General features: G+C 39.9%; 1 protein-coding gene across 12 annotated transcripts in view; it reads left to right on the top strand.

Moving 5' to 3' along the window:
• The window catches only part of Eif4g3 (eukaryotic translation initiation factor 4 gamma 3), a 212,997-nt gene that overhangs the window by 92,181 nt on the left and 97,919 nt on the right, over positions 1-22,897 (top strand). For 8 of the 12 annotated variants that reach the window (XM_048350401.1, XM_048350398.1, XM_048350399.1 and 5 more), the window contains 2 exons: positions 3,473-3,581; positions 13,142-13,996. In XM_048350401.1, the coding sequence (XP_048206358.1) occupies positions 3,473-3,581; positions 13,142-13,996 (964 nt within the window). The remainder of the gene's footprint in view (positions 1-3,472; positions 3,582-13,141; positions 13,997-22,897) is intronic. The other 4 variants (XM_048350400.1, XM_048350397.1, XM_048350394.1 and 1 more) reach the window with 1 other exon arrangement.

Raw genomic sequence — 22,897 nt, 5'->3', positions numbered from 1 at the left:
TGTGAGCCACGGGCTCCTGGCTTTCTAGGTAATTGTTAAACAATAGAACTAACTTTGTTTTATTATAGTTCTAAAAGTAGGTGTGTCCAACTCCACGGCACCTAGTCCTCTAGCTAGAACCACTGCCATATCTCATTGAAGAAGGCACAATCTAGTTTACGTTATTAAAGGACTGTCTTTGCTTTGTCACAGTTCTACTGTCATATTAATTCACTTACTCCCTCATTAACAGAGTTGGGAATTAAGTTTCCAACAGTGAAGATGAAGTTTGTAAGCATATCTAATCTATTAGTATTTTCTAATAATATACCTTACCTTAGTCTGTTTATCCAAGATTTCACCAGTGATTGCACATGTCACACTGCTGCTTAAAACCTGTTGTTGGTTTTCCATTGCTGTGGAAGTAGACTAAAACCTTTTCTTGGTGAAGCCTATAAGCCCTGTCCATTCTGTCACACCTTCCTCCTTTTACATATTTCTTTGTTCCACAGCTGGTTGTGTAAGAACTCTTTAGCTCTTTCATGCGTGCTATTCTCATGTCTCAGATATGGCACCTTCTTTCATGTTATATGGACCTGTGTTCACAGTGACTCCTCATATGATTGATAATCACATCCCACATTATACTTTATCTCTCAAGTCCATAGTAACATTTATAGCATGGAACTCTACTTCAAAAGAGTATACCAGCTGGGCATTTGTAGCTCACTCCTGCAATTCTAACTACTTAGGAGGATGAGATATGAGGATTGTGATTTGAAACCAGCCCAAAAGTCCACAAGACTTATCTGTAATAAAACAGAAAAAGCTGGAAGTGGTACCGTGGCTCTAGTGGTAGAGTGGTAGTCTTGAGCAAAAAGGAACTCAGAGACAGTGCCCAGACCCAGAGTTCAAGTCCCACAACTGATAAAAAACAACAAAAACAAAACAAAGGAAGGCAGCCCTTATTTGTCATTCTCCTTTGAGTCCAGCACTTTAATCTACAGACCCTCATTAGAGTTATCAACCACAGTTTAGAATGGAATTTCATTTCTTGGTTATAACCAGAAATCTCTTACTTTGCTATCCTTTAAACTTTCATCTCTGTTTTAGAGGATTGAGATTTAGTGTTTTCACATTAGGAACAATTGATGCAATTTGGGAAGAGTTACCAAGTTAACTATCATTTTTTAACTCTTGTTTTCACTGTATGCTTGCATTTGCAACTGTTATCTAACTGGTATGCTAGGTCTAAGTCCTTAAGATTCTTTAAACAAAAATGCCTTCTAAGGTATTTCAAGAGGAAGAAAAAAAGGAATGACCCAGTGGGCTTGGTTGGTCAGAACTCTTGTCCTAGTTAATCTGGAGGCTGAGACAGGCATTTCACTTGAACTCAGGTGTTTGTTCAAGCCTGGACAACATAGTAAGACTCTGTCTCAAAAAGATATATAAATAATAGACAAGGGGCTGGGAATATGGCCTAGTGGCAAGAGTGCTTGCCTCTTATACATGAAGCCCTAGTCTCGATTCCTCAGTACCACATATATAGAAAACGGCCAGAAGTGGAGCTGTTGCTCAAGTGGTCTAGTGTTAGCCTTGAGCAAAAAAGAAGCCAAGGGACAGTGCTCAGGCCCTGAGTCCAAGCCCCAGGACTAGAAAAAACAACAACAACAACAAAAAAAACCAGACAAAATGGGCAGTTATCTCTTTTATATGATTTGAAATAGTTTAGACTGATCAGTCATTCAATCTATTAAGATTTTTACTGTCATAAACTTGCCTTATCTGTGGATATCATTTTGTTGATAAATATTTGTGTTGTTTTCTCAGGCAGTTGGACTATTTTCTTTCCTTCAGGTTGACTACACAATTTATGATTTTTTTCCCCTTAGGATATGTTGACTGTTTTAATAAATGCTGAGTAGTAGCACATGATATTTTTAAGTTGGTTTTCAGCCAGTAAAATTGAACAGTCTGTATTCCTCATACGCTATGAAGCCATCCTAATTTATATTTTTCTATGATTCAAAATAAAAGATCATAATCTTCATTTAGAAGTAATTGTGGAATATGAGCACTTTCGTGGTCTAATGAATAGGTGAAATAGCATTTTCTCTTGTCTGTTATTTTACACATTTGTATAGTAATACAAATTGTACAGTGAACATTCTGAAAAGCATCATTAACTTAAATAATATCTGTCATAAATGATTTATGTTCATTTAATCTATATTCTCACTTTAACAATTTCAAGTGAAACTACTACTTGAAGACATTTTAATTTAAAAAAATTTTTTGGTGGTTGTGAGGTTTCAACTCGGCCATACACCTACCCTGTTTCACTTCAGTTATTTTTTACATAAAGTCTCTTTCAGAGCCAGCCTTGGACTCTGATGCCCCTCCCTACATTTCCCAGGTAGCTGGTAGTGCACGTGTGTACCATCACATCTAGTTTGTTTGTTGAGATGGGGTTTTATGACTTGTTGTCAAACCTTATCTTCCTATTGATCTCTGCCTACTGGGTTTCAGATACTAAAAAGTGTGAGCCATCACAACTTAGAAGTATTTATTGCTAATTTTCAATTTTATGTGGTCCTGTCTGCCTAAATTTACCCATATCCTAATCTCTTTCACCTTCCCACCTTTGCATACATGCACATACATGTACCTAAATGTAGAACTGTGCAGGGAGCTCTGCTATCAAGATCAGAGATTCAGCTCCTGACTGCTGACCTTAGATCAGGGTTTTAGTGTAACTCTCCAACCCAGATGAGCACCTGACTGTGATATAGAATGAGTGTTTTTGCCTTTTTCTATGTAATTTGGCTCCAAGTTCTGCAGTGATTTCTATTTTCTCAACCGAATTGCTTTGATTCTGATAGATATTTTTCACTTTAAGACAGCGTTCAAGTGAAAAGCCAATACTTTACTTGGAGTGCTGATTCTGGAAAAATACCATACTAAAGATCATTAAGCTGAAAATACATTTAAATAACTTCTGAAAAGCAGTTAATCCGTGTAATTATAAGGATATTAATAGGAGTCATAACATTTCCATGTTTTAATGAATCAGTAACTGGTTTTTAAACCTTTTACATTCCTGTTGTCCTGCTTTCCTGGGTAGTTTAGAAGTGAAGTTTACCAAACCTTGGTTCTTTGGAAGTTCATTAAGATCCCTCTTAGACAAGACAAGCCTGCTTGTCCTTAGAAGGAACCACAAAGTGAAGTATACGCTTATTGTTTTTCTTGTGTGGTTAATGGTAATCTCTCTTCCTCTTTTCCTGCTGCCTCTTCCCTTCACTACCCCGTGTCCCCATGTACTCCTTGAATTTGTTGTATTGGCCTATATTTTTGTCCGTGCTTCCAAACTGTTACTTTTTTTGACCCTCTGCCCTCTCTGCCTCTCCTCCCCTCCCCTCCCTCTTGGGTTCCATGTTGCTAGATTTTATGTTCGCACGCTCATTATCACCCTTTTTTGTACTTCAAATCCCAGCAGCTGCCCAGCCAGGTCCCCGAGCACAGCCCTGTGGTTTATGGGACTGTGGAGAGCACTCATCTTGCTGCCAGCACCCCTGTTACTGCATCTAACGACCAGAAGCAAGGTTTGTGTATGACTGTTTTCCTCCCTCTTACCTTTGGTGTCTTCTACTGATTACCCTTGGCCTTCCACATTAAGCGTAAAATACTTGAAAATTATTTTTAGAAATGTAAAGTAGGAATGATTATAAAATATTTTCTTACACCTCAGTGATACCTTCCTGTCAATTTTCATGTATAGGTAAACTTGCCTTAGTCTGTTATTTTTTTAAACTCTGTATATTTGGGTTATTAAGACTATGAATACCTTTCTAGAACAGTACAGATTTATATAATTAACATGTCTTGTGTATGTGGCTTCCTTTATAAAAGAGAACATTTTATAAGATTGGGCTTCTGTAACTGGTTGGAGAGAGCATTGCATTCAGATGAGGCTTAAAGGAGCTGTAGTCACTTCCCTTGTAGTTCCCAGGGCCTCCATTGTGCCACAGAACAGAAAAGCTGACGCTCTTCCAAGGACACACTCAGCACAGAAAACACAAAGTTCTTTTACTCCTGTTGACCTTGAACATAAGGTATCTTGAATTTGTAGACAAATACAATGCCTTCTGGAATATAAGCAAAAACATCTAAGGGCTCGGGGTGTGACTCAAGCAGTAGAGCACCTACCTAGCAAGTAGAAAGCCCTGAAAAAAATTACTTTTTAATTTAAAAAATGTCACTTTAAGGGAAAGTAAGAATATATAGTTTTTCTGGTACAGTTGGGTTTCAGCCTCACTTTCACTACAGCTGGGAACTCATTTTTAGCAGGCAGAAAGGGAAACCAGTCATTGTAAGCTGCCTTCCAGCATCTGGATTTTAAAGAGAGGGACAGAATTCATGTTACCTGTCTTCTTGAATTCTTCATTCCTCCATACCTCTTCACTGTTTTTTAATTGGCCATTAGTAAATGTACTTTCTACAAATTAATTTGTTAAAGAATATTTAAAAATGACCCATAAAGTAGAGGTACCTAACTAAACTAAGGGTTTTTGGCTAGACTACCAGTTAATGACACTTGTAAACTTTCTGAAAGATCAACTGTGGCAAGTGGCTTCAATGCTTTGGTGTTTGTTTTTTTAAGTAAGTATTTTGAAGCTAGAAAAGTTAATTTTCCCCATTGTATATTTAGCTATTAAAAAAAAGAACTTCACCAAAGGCAAGTCTTGTATTGATTGGTATATAAGAAAGTTTTAAAAGATAGAGGGGGCTGGGAATATGGCCTAGTGGTAGAGTGCTTGCCTCGAATATCTGAAGCCCTGGGTTCGATTCCTCAGCACCACATATATAGAAAAAGCCAGAAGTGGTGCTGTGGCTCAAGTGGTAGAGTGCTAGCCTTGAGCCAAAAGAAGTCAGGGACAGTGCTCAGGCCCTGAGTTCAAGCCCCAGGACTGACAAAAAAAGAAAAGAAAAGAAAATGAAGGCCTAACTTGGCACACTGAAAATTAGTTAAATGCTTTAGTTAGAGGAGGACACATACATAAACACACAAGGACACCTATGGACACACACATACACTGAAAGCTAAACTTTTAAGTACTAAAGCTATTCTCCTGGCAGAAGTGCTTCTCACAGCTCTTGGAGGAGAACACTCCTTCCCCATCACCACTACAATGAAGCATGTGTTTCTGTTGTTGTTTGAGATAGTATTTTACTTTGTAGCCAATAGTGGCCAACAACTTAGAGTCTTTATGTCTTCGCCCCCTATGCCAGGTGATGAAGAAGTTTTAAAGTCAAAATTTAGAATTAGGGGCTGGGAATATGGCCTAGTGGCAAGAGAGCTCACCTCGTATACATGAAGCCCTGGGTTCGATTCTACAGCACCACATATCTAGAAAACGGCCAGAAGTGGCGCTGTGGCTCAAGTGGCAGAGTGCTAGCCTTGAGCAAAAAGAAGCCAGGGACAGTGCTCAGGCCCTGAGTCCAAGCCCTAGGACTGGCCAAAAAAAAAAATTCAGAATGATTTTAATAGTTATTAGTCTTTACCTTAAAACTTCATAACACTTCTGCAAAAGACATAATCCTTCTGTACAAAGTAGTTATACTAATTTATGGTAAAACTTACTGTTATGCTAAACTTACTATTTTCTATACTACAAGACTTTAAATACATATATGTACACACACACACACACACACACACACACACACACACACACACACTTTTTTTTTTTCCCGGCCAGTCCTAGGGCTTGAGCTCAGAGCCTGGGTGCTGTCTATGAGCTTTTCTTTGCTCAAGGCTAGCATTGTACCACTTGAGCCACAGCCCCACTTCCAACTTTTTGGGTACTTAATTAGAAGAGTTTCATGAACTTTCTTGCTTGGGCTAACTTTGAACTGGCATCTCAGATTTTGGCCTCCTGAGTAACTAGGATTACAGGTGTGAGCTACTGACATCCACCTAAAACATATCTATTTATAACTTCCTCTATAGCTATGATAAATATATGTATGCATGCATATATAGGTATATATATATATTCTAATCCCTGAACTCTTTAGCTCAAGGCTAGTGCTCTACCACTTTGAGCCACAGCACCACTTCTGGTTTTCTGGTGGTTAATTAGAGATAGAGTCTCACTGACTTTCCTGCCCAGGCTGGCTTTGAACTGCTATCCTTTAGATCTCAGCCTTCTGAGTAGCTAGGATTACAGGTGTGAGCCCCCCCGGCATAAGATATTTTAAAACTTATTACATATCCTGGTATTGATAGTTCTGTCTTGTCTGATAGTACTATTATTTCTTTTGCAGCTATTTTGTGAAAAAGAATATTAAGGGGGCTGGGGATATGGCCTAGTGGCAAGAGTGCTTGCCTTGTATACACGAGGCTCGACTGTATACACTGGGTTCGATTCCCCAGCACCACATATACAGAAAATGGCCAGAAGTGGTGCTGTGGCTCAAGTGGCAGAGTGCTAGCCTTGAGCAAGAAGAAGCCAGGGACAGTGCTCAGGCCCTGAGTCCAAGCCCCAGAACTGGCACAAAAAAAAAAAAGAATATTAAGATTTCCCTTAGGATTCTCTGTAGTTTTTCCATTCTTTCTTTTTGGTTTGAAGAATTTTTGGGGGGCTTGAACTCTGAGCCTAGGTGCTGTCCCTGAGTTCTTCAGCTTAAGGCTTTACCACTTGAGCCACAGCACCACTTCCATGATTAGAAGAAATTTGATTAACAATCGACTTCTCAATATTACCTTGATATTTAAAAGTAGTACTTTTTTCAAAGTACATTTCATTGCACTTACAAGGAATTACTGTCATCTTCTGCTCACCAGAAACACAGCAACTAATTTCTTATTTTACCAATAGCCTGCCATTTTATAAGATAGTTTGTAGCAGTTGTTTTTTTTTTAGACAAACTTAGGTAATTCCAGTACTACTAGAAAGTGCTTACCAGTTGGCCTGCAAACATGGCTGAAGTGGCAGCACATCTGTACAGAAATGGGAAGCTCTGAATTCAGACCCTATTACCAAAAGAAAAGGAAGGATGGCTGGGTGCCAGTGGCTCACACCTTTAATCCTAGGTACTATGGAGGCTGAAATCTGATAGTCTTTGAGACTCTTTTTCTTTTTTTATTGGGGGCTCTTCCTAGGGCTTGAACTCTAGGCTTGAGCTTTGTCTCTGAGCCTCTTTGTACTCAAGGATAGTGGCCTACCACTTGAGCCACAGAACCACTTCCAGCTTTTTAGAGTAGTTTTATTGGCCGTAAGAGTCTCATGGTCTTTCCTGCCCAGGCTGGCTTCGAACTGTGATCTTCAGATCTCAGCCTCCCAAGTAGCTAGGATTATAGGCATGAGCCACTGGTACCCAGCCCCTTGAGACTCTTATCTTCAATTAACCATCAAAAAGTTGGAAGTTGAGCTGTAGTTGCAGAGGTTGAGCACTAGCCTTAAGCAAAAAATTCAGAGTGCCCAGACCCTGAGTTCAAGCCCCAGGATCTGTACCAAAATAGATAGGGTGGGGCTGGTAGGCAGGAAGGGAAGGGCTTACTAGTTTTTGGAGATAACACTTTTTTCTTTTTAAAATTATAGGTAGAGGGGCTGGGAATATGGCCTAGTGGCAAGAGTGCTTGCCTCCTACACATGAAGCTCTCCCTTCGATTCCCCAGCACCACATATATGGAAAACGGCCAGAAGGGGCACTGTGGCTCAGGTGACAGAGTGCTAGCCTTGAGCGGGAAGAAGCCAGGGACGACAGTGCTCAGGCCCTGAGTCGAAGGCCCAGGACTGGCAAAAAAAAAAAAAATTTTTTTTTTTGGTAGAAAAATATACTGTTTGCAAAGATTGCTTTTTTTACCCTGTGTTCTAGAGCCAGTTTCCCCTCCTCCCCCCACCCCCACTGTAAAAATGTCAGTGCCGATTTGTACTAGGTAATGGAATTTCATGTTAGCTTCAAAATATCCCTCCTGCTTGATTCACCTAAATATAAGATTTTCATAAGTATTTGCTTCCTACCTCAAGTTGGAAGAGTATGGGCTTCAGCACTCATGCTGAACATTTGTTAGTTGTATGACTTGGGCCTATGGATATTTTCTAAAGGCCTCACTTTCCTTTTCTGTAAAATTGGAAGTTGATAGTTGATTCCAAGTGATAGGTATAAGAATTACCCATGTAGTCTAGGAAGTGCTTAATAAATAATTTATCTTCTCAATCTAGGGCTTCAAGGGCATGTATGGATAATTAATACTAAGATCATTGACCCATACAGCACTTTAGGTCTTAGTTATGGTGTTTATTGACTGCACTTGGTGTGTTAGTGAACTGAATTCTCACGTAACTCACTCGTTCAGAGGAACATTGCTCTGGGTGGTCTCTGTTGGCATTTAGGACAGGATACCCTTTGCCAAATGAGCAGTATACTTGTCCTCTTCTTTACTGAGTTAGAATAGCACCTTCTTAGTAGTTGAGAGACTGGTGGTAATCAGAAGCACACATCTAAGCCATTAGTTCTACCACAAAATGAGAATAAAATGGAACAGTTCTAAGGGGCTGGATATGATGGCACATGACTAATTCAGCTCCTTGAAAAGCTGAGATTGAGAGAATTGTGGTTCAAGGTGGGGTAAAATACTTCTGTAATCCCAGATTTATGGGGGACACAGATTTAAAGGATCATTGCTGAGGTTAGCTTTGGAAATAAAGCCATGGCTCAAATTGTAGTATGCCTGCTAACACAAGGCCCTGAATTTGAACTCAGCACTGCACAAAAAGGGGGAACAGTTTTATCCTTCTTATAAATATGACATATTCATTATAGAAACTATGGGTAATAAAAATCTCTCATTACTCTGCCCTAATAAACTAATGCACATGTATTAATTTTGGCTATTTTTTTAAAGTTACCAAATTGTGCTTAAGCTCTATATATACTTTAGTTTCCTCCTTAAAAAAAAATCACATGAACTTTTTTTTTTGGTCCTGGGGCTTGAACTCAGGGCCTGGGCATTGTCTCTGAGCTTCTTTTGCTCAGTGCTAGTACTCTACCACAGCACCACTTCTAGCCTTTTCTGTTTATGTGGTACTGAGGAATGGAACCCAGGGCATCATGCATGCTAGACAAGCATTCTACCACTAAGCCACATTACCAGCTCTAGTGCTCTACCACTTTAAGCCACAGCATCATTTCCAGTTTTTTGGTAGTGAATTGGAGATAAGAGTCTCAAGGACTTTCCTGTCCAGGCTGGCTTTGAAGTATAATCCTCAGATTTTAGCCTCCTGAGTAGCTGGAATTACAGGCATGAGCCTCTGGCACCTGGCTCACATATTTTTATAATTAACTTTCTAACTAAATCCTTTTTTAAAAGCCCATTTTAAATACTATAGGATATCCATTATATGCCCAGACCATCATTTATTTAATAAGACACTTGTTGAACGTTTTAGTTTATCTCCCCCTTATAGTGTCACTTACATGTTGTAGACTTATATCATTGCACATTTTAAGTGATTATATCCTTAGGATAAGAATTATAAAGATAGAATTCCTGAAGATTCTTAAAGAGGGCCAAACCCTTAATAGTGAAAATCTAGAGGGATCAGTTGTTTTTTTTTTAATGTAGATCTATGACATTTAGATCTAGTACTTTTATTTTTCTGTATTAAAGTTTTTTGTTTTTTGTTTTTTTTTTTTTTTTTTTTTTTTTTTTTTGCCAGTCCTGGGCCTTGGACTCAGGGCCTGAGCACTGTCCCTGGCTTCTTCCCGCTCAAGGCTAGCACTCTGCCACTTGAGCCACAGCGCCGCTTCTGGCCGTTTTCTGTATATGTGGTGCTGGGGAATCGAACCTAGGGCCTCGTGTATCCGAGGCAGGCACTCTTGCCACTAGGCTATATCCCCAGCCCCCTGTATTAAAGTTTTAAAGAATGGTTTAGATGAGTATTTCAGAGTGAGGCACTCCCCAAATAAGCTTTGTTTATTTTTATTTAGTTAATTCAGTCGATTTTTTTTTCTTTTTTTTTGGCACCAGTCCTGGGCCTTGGACTCAGGGCCTGTGAGCACTGTCCCTGGCTTCTTCCCGCTCAAGGCCAGCACTCTGCCACCTGAGCCACAGTGCCCCTTCTGGCCGTTTTCCATATATGTGGTGCTGGGGAATCAAACCGAGAGCTTCATGTGTAGGAGGCAAGCACTCTTGCCACTAGGCCATATTCCCAGCCCCAATTCAGTCGATTTTTTTGTCATTCAGTCTTGGGGCTTGAACTGTTTTTTTTCTTTTCTTTTTGCCAGTCCTGGGGCTTGAACTCAGGGCCTGAGCACTGTCCCTGGCTTCTTTTTGCTCAAGGCAGCACTCTACCACCTGAGCCACAGCGCCACTTCTGGCTTTCTCTATATATGTGGTACTGAGGAATTGAACCCAGGGCTTCATGTACATGAGGCGAGCACTCTACCACTAGGCCATATTCCCACCCCTCACTTGGCCTTTTAACTCAAGTCTAACACACTACCATTCGATCCATGCCTTCACTTCTTCTGACTTTTTGCTAATAAGAGAAAAGAGTCTCTTAGAATCTGAATCCTCAGATCCCAGCCTCCCGAGTAGTTAGGATTATAGGTATAAGCTCCTAGCACCTGGCTTTAATTTTCTTAATGCAGAGTTGGTTTTTTTTGTTTGTTTGTTTGTTTTTGTTTTTGTTTTTGTTTTTTGTTTTTTTTTTTTTGCCAGTCCTGGGGCTTGGACTCAGGGCCTGAGCACTGTCCCTGGCTTCTTCTTGCTCAAGGCTAGCACTCTGTCACTTGAGCCACAGCGCCACTTCTGGCCGTTTTCTGTATATGTGGTGCTGGGGAATCGAACCCAGGGCCTCGTGTATGCAAGGCAAGCACTCTTGCCACTAGGCCATATCCCCAGCCCCAAGAGTTGTTTATTTTAATAAGATTGTATATACAAATTTTATTAGTCCTAGACCTGCTTTTATTCTTTGTTATTACTAAGTTTATTTCTTAAAATTATTAGATTGTTCCTGTGAGAATTGTTGTCTTCTGTTTGTTTATTTATTTATTTATTTATTTTTATTTTTATTTTTTGCCAGTCCTGGGCCTTGGACTCAGGGCCTGAGCACTGTCCCTGGCTTCTTCTCTCTCAAGGCTAGCACTCTGCCGCTTGAGCCACAGCACCGCTTCTGGCGGTTTTCTGTATATGTGGTGCTGGGGAATCGAACCTAGGGCCTCGTGTATCCCAGGCAGGCACTCTTGCCACTAGGCCATATCCCCAGCCCTTCTGTTTATTTTTAATTGTTTCATCTAGGTTTCAATTAGTAAGCATCAGGTAGTATTCTGTTGTACTTTTTATTCTGAAATGTAATCTATGTGACCCCTGTAGTTGTTACTCTTGAAAGTTGGACATTATTTTAATCAGAGGTATTTATTAAAACATTTATATACAAATATGTTCCATGTAGAAGATATGTAACTATATAAATTTTGGTCCTAGTTCTCTCTTAAAATATTCTTTCTTGTCCAGCTATTGTAGCCTGTAAGGTTTGGCAGAGAGGTAATTCGTTTTATTTCACTAATAAATATATATATCTAAAATCTAGCCATAGAAGCTGTAGTTTCTATTTCTTTGCCCATCAGTTAAAGTGAATTCTAAGTCTAGTAATATAAGTAAATTAACTATCAATGGCATAATGGTAATACATGATTGTAAAAATCATGACTTTATTGTAAAGAGTCACTTTCACGGATGCACAGAGAATTGAGGATGCTAGGCATGGTGGCTCATGCCTATAGTCCTAGCTATTTAGGAGGCTGCGATCCAGAGGATCATGGTTCTTGATAGCCCTACTAAAATTGCTGGAGAAATTTTCACCTCAGCACAAGAAGCTGGGTGTGGTAGTGGTCTGTGCCTGTCATTGTAGCTTACTGAAGATAGTTTAAAACTAGAGATGTGAGCCATTCTTGAAAATAAGCAGTGCAGAAAGGATTGGAGGCATGACTCAGTGGTAAACTGTCTGCATAGTCAGCATGAGGTTTTGAGTTCAACTCAGCCCTGCCAAAAAATTCAAAGGAATTCTGGAGGAGAAAGTGTCTTTCAGCTTAGAGTGTGTTTTGGTAGTTTTTCAACGTTGGGTTTTTGTTGTTGTGGTTTGGCATTTAATAAACATATATAAATATCTGTTTTTCCCGTGAACTCTTCTATTGTGCTAAGGAAGCACAAGACTGAAAATCTCTCTAAATCTCCTTTGCTTTCATTTGATGAAGAATGAATTACAAATCAGTTTACTGTGAACTTTAAAATGTGGAATTTTAAAGTTAACAGTGGTTTGATGTTTCCACTTTTTTGGTTATAGTTTCTCTTATTTTCTCTTAATCTTATTCTCTTTATTCACAGATGTATATTTTATATATTATCCCAAATATTTACTCCATAATGGTTCTGTGTTTTATTTGAGCATTAACTTCAGTTCCTCCTTGAAGATTTATTTTACATGAGAAAACACAAGATACATTTCCACTAATTTCTAAACTAGTTTATTTGTTCAATTAGATTCGATAACAAATAACAGTGTATGGCTTATCTTAAAACATTTTATACACATACATTTTAAGTTACCTTCATATGCAGAAATATACAGAAGAGGAGGAAACAGTATTTTTATAGTAATTTAATTTCTAATTATTTTTTTTCTTGTTTTCTGACACTGTAATGTGTCCCTAGTAGGGCATTTTTCTTCAGGGAACAAGATGTAGGGATGATAATCACCTTCAGGAATCTGAGGCAGGGAAGTTGTGTGTTCAAGGCCAGCTTGGGCTGTATAGCAATACCCTGTTTTAAAAATCTGGAGGATTAGAAAAAGAGAAAGGAACCAGTAGTTTTTTGTTTTGTTTTGTTTTTTCCAGGTTTTCCCATTATCCTCCTGACATGATCTTGTAAAGAAGTGATCCTGTCTCTTACTCTAAAATAAGATTGATATGTAATGAACACTAAATAATAGTGGATAAAACTAGAGACCTTTTTGGAATACCATAATAAGTATTTATATTGGTTTCTATTTTGTCAGTTATTCAGTCAAAAAGAGGCAATACAGTGTAATTTCTGATTCAAGAATGGTTCTTAAAACTCTTGGGCTTTGTTGTTGTTTTTTTTTTCCTTCTCTAGAAGAGAAAACCAAGCGGGATCCTGCATTAAAGACTACTTCTCCAGTCCTTAGGCTAGTCCTTAGTGGAGAGAAGAACGAACAAGCAGGAAAGACACCTGAGACCACTGTGGTGGAGTCCACACTAGAGATTCCTCGGCCTCCATCACCTCCCACTGTTTCTCCAGATGGTCGAAGTTCAGTTGCTTCCCCTGACTCGGCTGCTCTTAGTAGCCAGCTCATATTCACTAGTCCAGTAGATGACAGATGTGAACTCTCCTCCTCGAAAGAAGATAAAATTCCTCTACCCAGCACCACATCTTGCACAGCAGCATCAGACCATTCACCAACAGTAGAAATTAATGATGATACATGTAAGAAAACCTGTACTGTAGCAACTAATGATATTCCACTGATTTCTAGTACTAACCTAATTAATGAAATGAATGGAATTAGTGAAAAATTACCCACCACAGAAAGCATTGTAGAAATGGTAAAACAGGAAGTGTTGCCGTTGACTCTTGAGTTGGAGATTCTGGAAAATCCCCCAGAAGAAATGAAAGTGGAGTGTATCACCGCTGCCATCACCCCTCCTACAGTTGCTTCCTTTTCTCCAGCTCCTCCAACTCCTCCAGCTTCTCCTCCCACTCCAGTCCTTGTTTCTCCTGCCACCACTACTGGTGCCTCTTCAGGTATCCCCACTGCAGTCCAGAGAATCTTAGAAGAGGAAGAAGAAGATGAGGGGGAGGAGAGCATAAGAACTTGCCTTGGTGAAGATACAAAAGAAATTCCAAGCAAATTAGAGGTAGAAGCAGATGGGCAAACAGAAGAGATTGTGGATTCTCTGAACTTGAATTCAAGAAAGAGCCCTGTCCCAGGTAAGCTGTTCTGCCATTTATAATCTTATGCTTGCTGAACATGAAGAAGAGGCCACTTTTGAGGTTTTTTTTGTTTTTTGTTTTTTTTAAATTGGCTACTTTCCTTGACATCCAGAACCATCAAATGAATGCTGGAATTCCTAGTCTGAGTTCTTCAGTGGTGTGTTTGTGTGTTAGTACAGCCTGCAAAAGAGTAACTCCATTGTCTAAAAATGCAAATGAGAATTTTCAAATATATTAAATGCCTCCACGATATATGTCTCTACATACTGGTTTTTTGTTGTTGTTGTTTTTGTTTTTGTTCATGAAACTTCATCCTTAGTGGTTGCTTTTGGTGCTTTGGGGTTAGAATCAAAATAATCATGTTCTGTAATTCCTAATTCTCAACCCTCAGAATTATAAAACACAAGCAATCAATCTGTAACTTTGGGAAATTCCTCTATATAATACCTCTATTTTAATCTTAGTTTTGAGAAGATAGCAACTAGAATGTCAAAAGCGTATAGCTACTTTTTTGTTTTGCATTGTTTTTGCTCTACCACTTGAGCCACCACTTCTGGCTTTTTCTGTTTGTGGTATTGAGGAATCAAACCCAGGGCTTCATGCATGCTGGGCAAACTAGGCAAGCACTCTACCACTAAACCACATTCCCAGCCCTATAGCTACTTTTGAAATATATAAAAGTGCTTTCTGATGAAATTGCAGATAAGAATAGTCACTTTCAAAAGCTTTATTTTCCTTGTTAGGTGGTCACTGCCTGGGTTTGCCTTGAATTGTGACCTTTGGATCTCAGCATCCTGAGTAGGTAGGATTAGAGGTGTTTGTCATAGCACCTGAGAGGTCTCCTTTTTGTGCTTTGCCTGGATTGTGATCCACCCTCCTACTTCTCACATAGGTTGAATGAAAACAGATTCCACCATCCCCAGCTTTTAATTAGTTGAGTTGGGATTTTGCATGCTTTTTACCCTGGCTAGCTAGCCTGGAACTACGATCTTCCAGATTTCTACTTCCCCAGTAGCTAGGATGCAAGTCACTGCTACTGGCCATAAGTTTTATATTCTTCCCCATTCAAATAGTCTTTTCATGTAGCATCACTTGGGGTTTTAATTTTTAGCACATTTTAATAAAAATTCTGATAATAACAAGTTATCTGTTAATTTCTAGAGTAAGTCTCCATCTTCTACAACAATGATCGCTGCTGTATAATTTGCTGTGTGCACACAAGGCAAGGCCCTTTAACTCAGGCATACTGGGGGCCAGTTGATGAATGTACTCCCCATGGTGGATTCGAGATAGGCTCCAGTTTTAGTAACCGACATCTTGGTCTTTATTTTTTATTTTTATTTTTTTTTGCCAGTCCTGGGCCTTGGACTCAGGGCCTGAGCACTGTCCCTGGCTTCTTTTTTTTTTTTGCTCAAGGCTAGCACTCTGCCACTTGAGCCACAGCGCCACTTCTGGCCATTTTCTATATATGTCGTGCTGGGGAATCGAACCCAGGGCTTCATGTATACGAGTCAAGCACTCTTGCCACTAGGCCATATCCTCAGCCCTTGGTGTTTATTTCTGTTTGTGTGATCAATAGGGAATCTTGACAAGCCAAGAAATTAGTCCTTATGTTTATGATGTGTTTTTCTTACTCAGCTCAGTTCTTGTGGCAGTATCCTTAGCTAATACCACACAAATATCTGGTCTTTAGACATGTACAACATCTAACTCAGAGTAGAGTGGGCTGGGCACCAGTGGCTCAATCCTGCAATCCTAGCTACTTAGAAGGCTGAGATCTGAGGAGCGTGGTTCAAAGCCTGCCTGGACAAAAAAGTCCCTGTGTAACTCTCACCTCCGACTAACCACTCAAAAACTGGAAGTAGCACTGTGGTTCAAGTGGTAGAATGATATCCTTGAGCACAGAAGAGGTTCAGGGACAGTGACCAGGCCCTGAGTTCAAGCACCCCAACCAACAAAAAAAAAAGAAGAAAGAAAGAAAAGGAAAAGAGAGTGAAACAGCAAATGATCTAAGGGAGTTGGTATGGAGAAAATTCTGATAAATCACCCATTCTCTCACTGGACTGGCCTCCTTTATTATTTATCATGACAGTGCTGTTTTAAAAACCTTATTCCCTGGAGTTTTTCAGTCATACTTTGTAAAGACCATCTTGGTTTGGTTTGTTGAATACTGTCCAAAAACCATATGTTGGAGAACAGTAATCTGTTTTATTTTTGACATAATGTGGAAAGCAATACCCTGCACCAAAATTGTACTTTCACTGAGCTTTTTACCTTCTTTCCTCTTTAAGCGGATCTTAGATGGCTTGTTACTGTAATGATATAACCCAAAATTAGATGGACACAGATGATCTTGGATTAAGTAGTGCTCATGCCATTGTATATTTGTTTGCAGTGTAAATATTCTTGGAATTAGTAAAATCTGTTAAGATTTCTTAATCAAAAGACAACAGTGGGCTTTGCTCCTGTGACTCACGCCTGTAATCCTTGCTACTTGCCTATAATCCTAACTACTCAAGAGGCTGAGATCTGATAATCTTGGCTCAAAGCCAGCCCAGGCAGGAAAAGTCTGTGAGACTCTTATCTCCAATTAACCAGAAATGGCCCTGTGGCTCACTGGTGTAGAGTGCTAGCCTTCAGCTGAAGATTCAGGGACAGTGCCCAGGCCCAGAGTTCATGTCCTATGACTGACCCCCCCCCCAAAAAAAAATTTTAAAAAAAGTGTTCATGACTGCTAAGATGTAGGAGGAGGTTGATAATAGAAAAAGTAGACATTTTTCTAGTGCCATGTTATCAAACTATAAACGTGTGACAAAGAACTAGTAATTCTGTAATTTTCCTATATGTCATACGTTCTTCAGAACCAATAATAAATGAATCTCAAGAACCTCTGCAACCTGACAGTTTTTAAATCCACCAAAGCAGACCTGTTTTCCATTTCTCTACCGATGGTTATGTTTTGCCACAGAAGTTAAATTGCCCTTTAGGAAAGTTAATAAATCATATCAATTTGGTTTGGAAATTGAGGGAAGAGGGTGCTTTGTTTTCTTTTTGAGACATATTCCTGCTATGTATCTCAAAATATTGAGCTCATGTGATTTGCTTACCTCAGCTTCCTGAGTAGTTGAGACTACAGCAATGTGCCACTCTACTTGGCTCTGCATATCATGTTCTTGGTGTTTATTTTGATAATAGCTATTGTCCCTTCCTGAGGATGAAATACTTCATAGTACCTTTAGGAGCCATTTGCTTTTTATTGGTAGTGATCAACCTATAGATCTTTTGTTAAAAACAAATGCCAGACACAGGGATGTGGTCTTTTCACTTTTAACTGCTGAAAAGCTTCTTTTTACAACTGTTTTAGATGAAATCCTCGCACAGTGTGGGTATATGTGTGTATATGTGCACGCGTGCGTTTGTGCATGCGTCTACACTCTGGGGTTGAACTGACTAGGAGCTCTACTACTTGAACTATTCTGCTATCTTATCTAGATGATATTCTTGAGTGGGTCCAAATAGAGCAATTCTGGGTGCTTTGGGGTTGAAGAATGATCCTGTCTAAAATGAGAATTACTTGTGTTTATCTTCAGTGTACTCTCACAAGCCTCTGCTTATTCTGCTTGATCACTTCAAGAACTTGCACAAAACTGTGAAATGTGATTTCTTGTAAGCGTGGGAGTTTTTACTGTGTTTGAAAGGAAAGAAGGGGATTTGAAAGTTTCCCCATTTCTTGAGTTATTCGTTTCAGGAGTACATTCTCACACTGCATAACTTTTTTTGTACTCTGCCAAGTGCTGTTATGGCTGGCATTCTACCATGTGAACCATATCCCTCATCTTTTTAAATTTTTTTTTCAGGTAGGGTCTTGTGTATTTACACAGAACTAGCCTCAAGAACGACGATTACACTTAGGGCCTGCTGTGCAGCTGTGACCTCATAAGTGCGCCACCATACCGAGCTTGTTGGTTGAGTTTTGCTTTTTTCAGAGTTATCCTTGATTCCTGATCTCTGCCTTTCATGTAGAATTTAATAATTTTTTATTTCTAATTTTTCTACTCATTGTATCTTTTCAGTTTATCCTAGTGTGTTTTTGTGTATTTTATAAATGTATCTTATAAACTCATCTTCAAGTAAACTTTTCTGGTTATAGGAGGAGGGAGGGTAAGTCTAGCCAAAGCTGTCATATTTGTATTTCACCTGCCACATGACTTTGGGGATGTATGTGCTAGAATTGTGTCTGACATCCTCAGCCTATACTCATACTCCAAAGTGTGAAGTTAATCCCTGTGGCCTGGTTCCTGACTTTTTGTGGGGTCAGCAGTCTCTCCTTCTCATGTAGCTGAAACTAAACAGCTTTCCTTTTGTTTGCTACCTGGTTTTGGTACCCCCGCGCCCCCCCCCCCCCATTTTATTATTGTAGCTTTTTCACTGCGGCTATTATTCTTCTGGAGTTTCAGGGCTTTTTGTGAGAATCTCAGTTCCAAGGGCCTACTTTGCAGAGATTTAACATATCTCTATCTATATGAGTGTTAAAAATGAAATTTGGTTATAGAGACCACACCACTATCCTATAACCCTAGGCATGTAGCAGTCACATTAGCCATTGACTTTGCTTATGTGACAACTTGCAAGAATTTTACTTTATGTTCTGGGTATTTAGCAAAGGTTTACAGTATAGAGTTGGTTCTTTTGCCAGTCCTGGGACTTGAACTCAGGGTCTGGGCACTGTCCCTGAGCTTCTTTTGCTCAAGACTAGCACTTTACCACTTGAACCACAGCGTCACTTCTGGCTTTTTGTTTGTAGTACTGAGGAATCTAACCCAAGACCTTATGCATGCTAGGCAAGCACTCTCTACCACCAAGCCACATTCCCAGACCAGTGTTTCATTTTTAAATGGAGATAGACTACATGTGTTTGAAGAGATATTAGTAAACTGCTGATCGGTGTAAGCAATCAAGTGGCTCATACTCTTTTGATTTAGACTTCATAAGTATAAAAGTATTCTATTTCAATGCAGGAGAGATTTCAGTAATAATATTTGCTTTATTCTTGATTTTGAGTACAGAAAGTTTTGTTGATGCCCGTTTTGGGGCTTGAACTCAGGCCCTGTGCTTTTTTGCTCGACCACTTGAGCCTCACAGCTCCACTTCCTGCTTTTTTGGTGTTTAATTGGAAATAAGAATCCCATGTATTTTCTTGCCCACTGGCTTCAACTGTGATTCTGAGATCTCAGCCTCTTAAGAAGCTAGGATTACAGGCTGAGGAAGTACTTATAAAGAAAACACAGCCAGCATAAAACCAGAAATAAAAATACTTTTCAGTAGACCTACATGAAAAACTCTCATTGTTAAAGCTCTGATATAGAGGTCAATATCAGGATTTAGGAAATTGCTCTACTTAAGGATATGAAACCTTAGTTTCTAGGTCTCAAAGTAGACCACAATGGTGTGAATGTCCCACGGTTCTAGTCCTCACAGGACTTGCCTCATTTTCTTTCTCAAGTTTCTCTAGAAACATAGGTGCAGAACTTGGTACAGGTTCTGGGTCAGCTACCAAACCTAGTAGAGGGTTTTTGTTTTGTTTTGTTCTTTATTGTATTGTTTTTGGTGATATTTGTGCTTGAAATCAGGGTCTTTGGCTTGGTAGGCAGGCCTTATGCCACCGAAGCCACACTCTACATCCCTTTTTGCTTTAATTTTTGGATAGTGTGTTGCAGTGTGTTTTTTTGTTTGTTTGTTTTGTTTTTGGTTGCTTTGTTTTTTAACCTGGGGCCAGGCTCCAAACTGCCTTCCTCCTACAGTGTTTAGCATGTAGCTGAGAACACAGGTGTTTGCCACCTAGCCCAGCTTGTGAGTTCAGGCCAGGTCTTGCTATTTCTTTTGCATAGGTTAGCCTCAAACTGTGTTCCTCCTTTTCTCTGCCTCCTGAGGTAGTCCTGATTACCGATACAATCACCACAACACACCACACCCAGGGTCATAATTTTAGAAGTAACAACTCTTAAATCCTTTTAAGAGGTTTCACTCTGAGCATCCTTACGGATCATTAAAGGCTTTCCTGCCTTGTATGTGACTATTTCTTTTTAAATTGCCTTAAAAAATACATTTCTCTCTTAGCTGCCTCAGTAGTGCCTTTCTATCATACCTTCCTTGTTTGCTTGTTGCTCTCCACAGTAAAATCTTAGGCATTCCTTGAAAAATGAGAAACTACTGAAGAATGAATTCGTGCCATTTCCCTGACAGGATCAGGCACCATTCTTTCTCAAGCCCCTTGCTCTTCTCCCTCCCCCTGTGGGATATGTCACCCAATCATTTATTTTGGGTTCTGGATATTAAATATCTTTGTTATATAGTTCCATGAATAGACTTAGATTCTGTTTACTGTTGAATAGCTCAATTTTCTCCAGGCTTAGTAGTGAACTTTTTTTTTCCTTATAAAGAATTGTATTTACCTGCATTCAGTTAAAAGAAAGCCCTCCAAGTAAGCCAGGTCCTACCATGAGCTTCCCTTTCTCTAACCTCCATCTTCCCCTTGTACACAGAAGCCTGAAGAGCTGCTTCCAGTGCCTGGAAAAGACAGGTTGATGCAGAAAAGTGCCAAGCGCTCTACCATTTTGAGCCACACAGCTCCACTTCTGGTTTTCTGGTGGTTAATTGGAGATCAGAGTCTCATGGACTTTATTACCCAGGCTGGCTTCAATCTGCGATCCTCAGATCTCAGAGACTCCTGAGTAGCTAGGATTATAGGGTATGGGCCACTAGCACCCGGCTTCCTACTTTCATATTTATGTTTATGAAACCTTTTTCTTGGGCATCTCAAACACTGTTGTTTTTTAGTTTGTATGTTTTTCAGTACTAAAGAGTGGTTTATTAGAAAAGTACCATCTCAAAGAATATGGCAGGCAATTCAGGTAAAGGCTCACTTAAATAAGTAGTACCATCTTATTTTTTAGTTAGGATCATTGAGCATAAAGTATATTACAGTAAAGCTTACCCCTTATTAGCATTCTTTGTGAATTTTGGCAAGCACATAAAATCTTGTAATCAGTTTCAAACCCTCCTTATTTTATTGTTATTCTATGTATTCTTTTTTTTTTTTTTTTTGCCAGTCCTGGGCCTTGGACTCAGGGCCTGAGCACTGTCCCTGGCTTCCTTTTGCTCAAGGCTAGCACTCTGCCACTTGAGCCACAGCGCCACCTCTGGCCGTTTTCTGTATATGTGGTACTGGGGAATTGAACCCAGGGCTTCATGTATACGAGGCAGGCTCTCTTGCCACTAGGCCATATTCCCAGCCCTTATTCTATATATTCTTCATGATTTCCTGCATCCTAAAGGTCGCTGGCTACATCTGGTATATATTTGTGGCTTCCAGGTTGTTGGCTTTGTTTGTTGGTTGGTTTTTGTGCCAGTCTTGAACTCTTTGGGTCTAGGTGCTGTCCTTGAGCTTTTAGATGAGCACTTGACCACTTGGGCCACAGCTCCACTTCAAGCCTTTTGCTGGTCATAACGAGATAAGAGTCAGACTTCCCTGCCCTGGCTGGCTTTGAACCAGGATCCTCAGATCTCAGTAGCTATGATTACAGGTGTGAGCCACTGGTGCCCAGCAGTTTTTTGTTTGCTATTTAATCTCTATCCCACTTTTTCCTCCAGACTTTATTACTTTGTTTTGTTCAGAGTAGTGCTGTGTTTTGTTGTTCTTGTTGGTTTTTGGGGGGTGCTTCTTGTGAGACAAGGTTTTACTATGTAGCCTAGGCTGTTCTTCAACTTGTGATCTTCCTGCCTCTACCTCCCAAATGGTGGGATTTCATGTATGTGCCACAATACCCTTTAATCTTTTCTTTTTCTTTTTTCCCCTGGTCATTAGGCTGAGCCTTGGGCCTGGGTGTTGTCTCTGAGCTCTTCAGCTCAAGGCTAGTGCTCTACCACTTTGAGCCACAGCACCACTTCTGTTTTTCTGGTGGCTAATTGGAGGTAAGAGTCTCACAGACTCTCCTGCTTGGTCTGGCTTTGAACCACAATCCTTCTGAGTAGCTAGGATTACAGGTGTGAGCCACCGGTGCCTGGCTACCCTTTAATCTTTAGCCTTAATTTCCATTTTTTTGGCCAGATACCTCTATTTAGAAAGCTAAGAATCATGTCAACTCAAACATATCTATATTAATTTGTCCATTCCCCTAAATGTGTTCTTTTGCCCCTGTTACACTAGTTTTACTTTAAACAAAAATCCTATAGCTAAGCCAGGCATCAGTGGCTTATGCCTTTCATCCTAGCTACTTGAGAGGCTGAGAAAGGGAGAAATAAGGTTTGTTCAAGTCCAGCTTGAGCAGAAAAGTTCTCAAGATCCTTTTGCAACCCATAAACACTCTTATCTTATACATCAAGAGAGACTAAGGTTGGTTCCAGGCAAGCCAGGCAGCATAATCTAGCAGTACCCCATCTCAGTGGAGGAAAGCTGGATGCCTGTTATCCCAGCAACAAAAGGAAGCCTGACAGGCAAATTGTGTTCTAGGTGCATAACCAGATAGGAAAAGACCTATCTCAAAAATAGCCATTAAAAAGTACAGCTCATCAGCAATAAGAGTGCCACCTACGGGCTGGGAATATGGCCTAGTGGGAAGAGTGCTTGCCTCTTATACATGAAGCCCTAGGTTCGCACCACATACATAGAAAACGGCCAGAGGTGGCACTGTGGCTCAAGTGGCAGAGTGCTATCCTTGAGCAAAAAAATAAAAAAGAGTGCCACCTAGCAATCACAAGGCCTTTCCATCCCTCCTTGTTACTTTAATCTGGTTCCTGAGTTAATTTGTTGATTTTGTTTGCCCCTTTCTTACTTCCTTCCACCACTATCTAGACCAACAATTCTGCATGGATGACTAATTCTACTGATGTAGTTCATTT

The sequence above is a fragment of the Perognathus longimembris genome, chromosome 7 (genome assembly GCF_023159225.1).
Source record: "Perognathus longimembris pacificus isolate PPM17 chromosome 7, ASM2315922v1, whole genome shotgun sequence".
Taxonomy (NCBI): domain Eukaryota; kingdom Metazoa; phylum Chordata; class Mammalia; order Rodentia; family Heteromyidae; genus Perognathus; species Perognathus longimembris.
The sequence above is the reverse complement of the archived record's forward strand: the minus strand, read 5'-3'. Positions and strand labels throughout refer to the sequence as shown.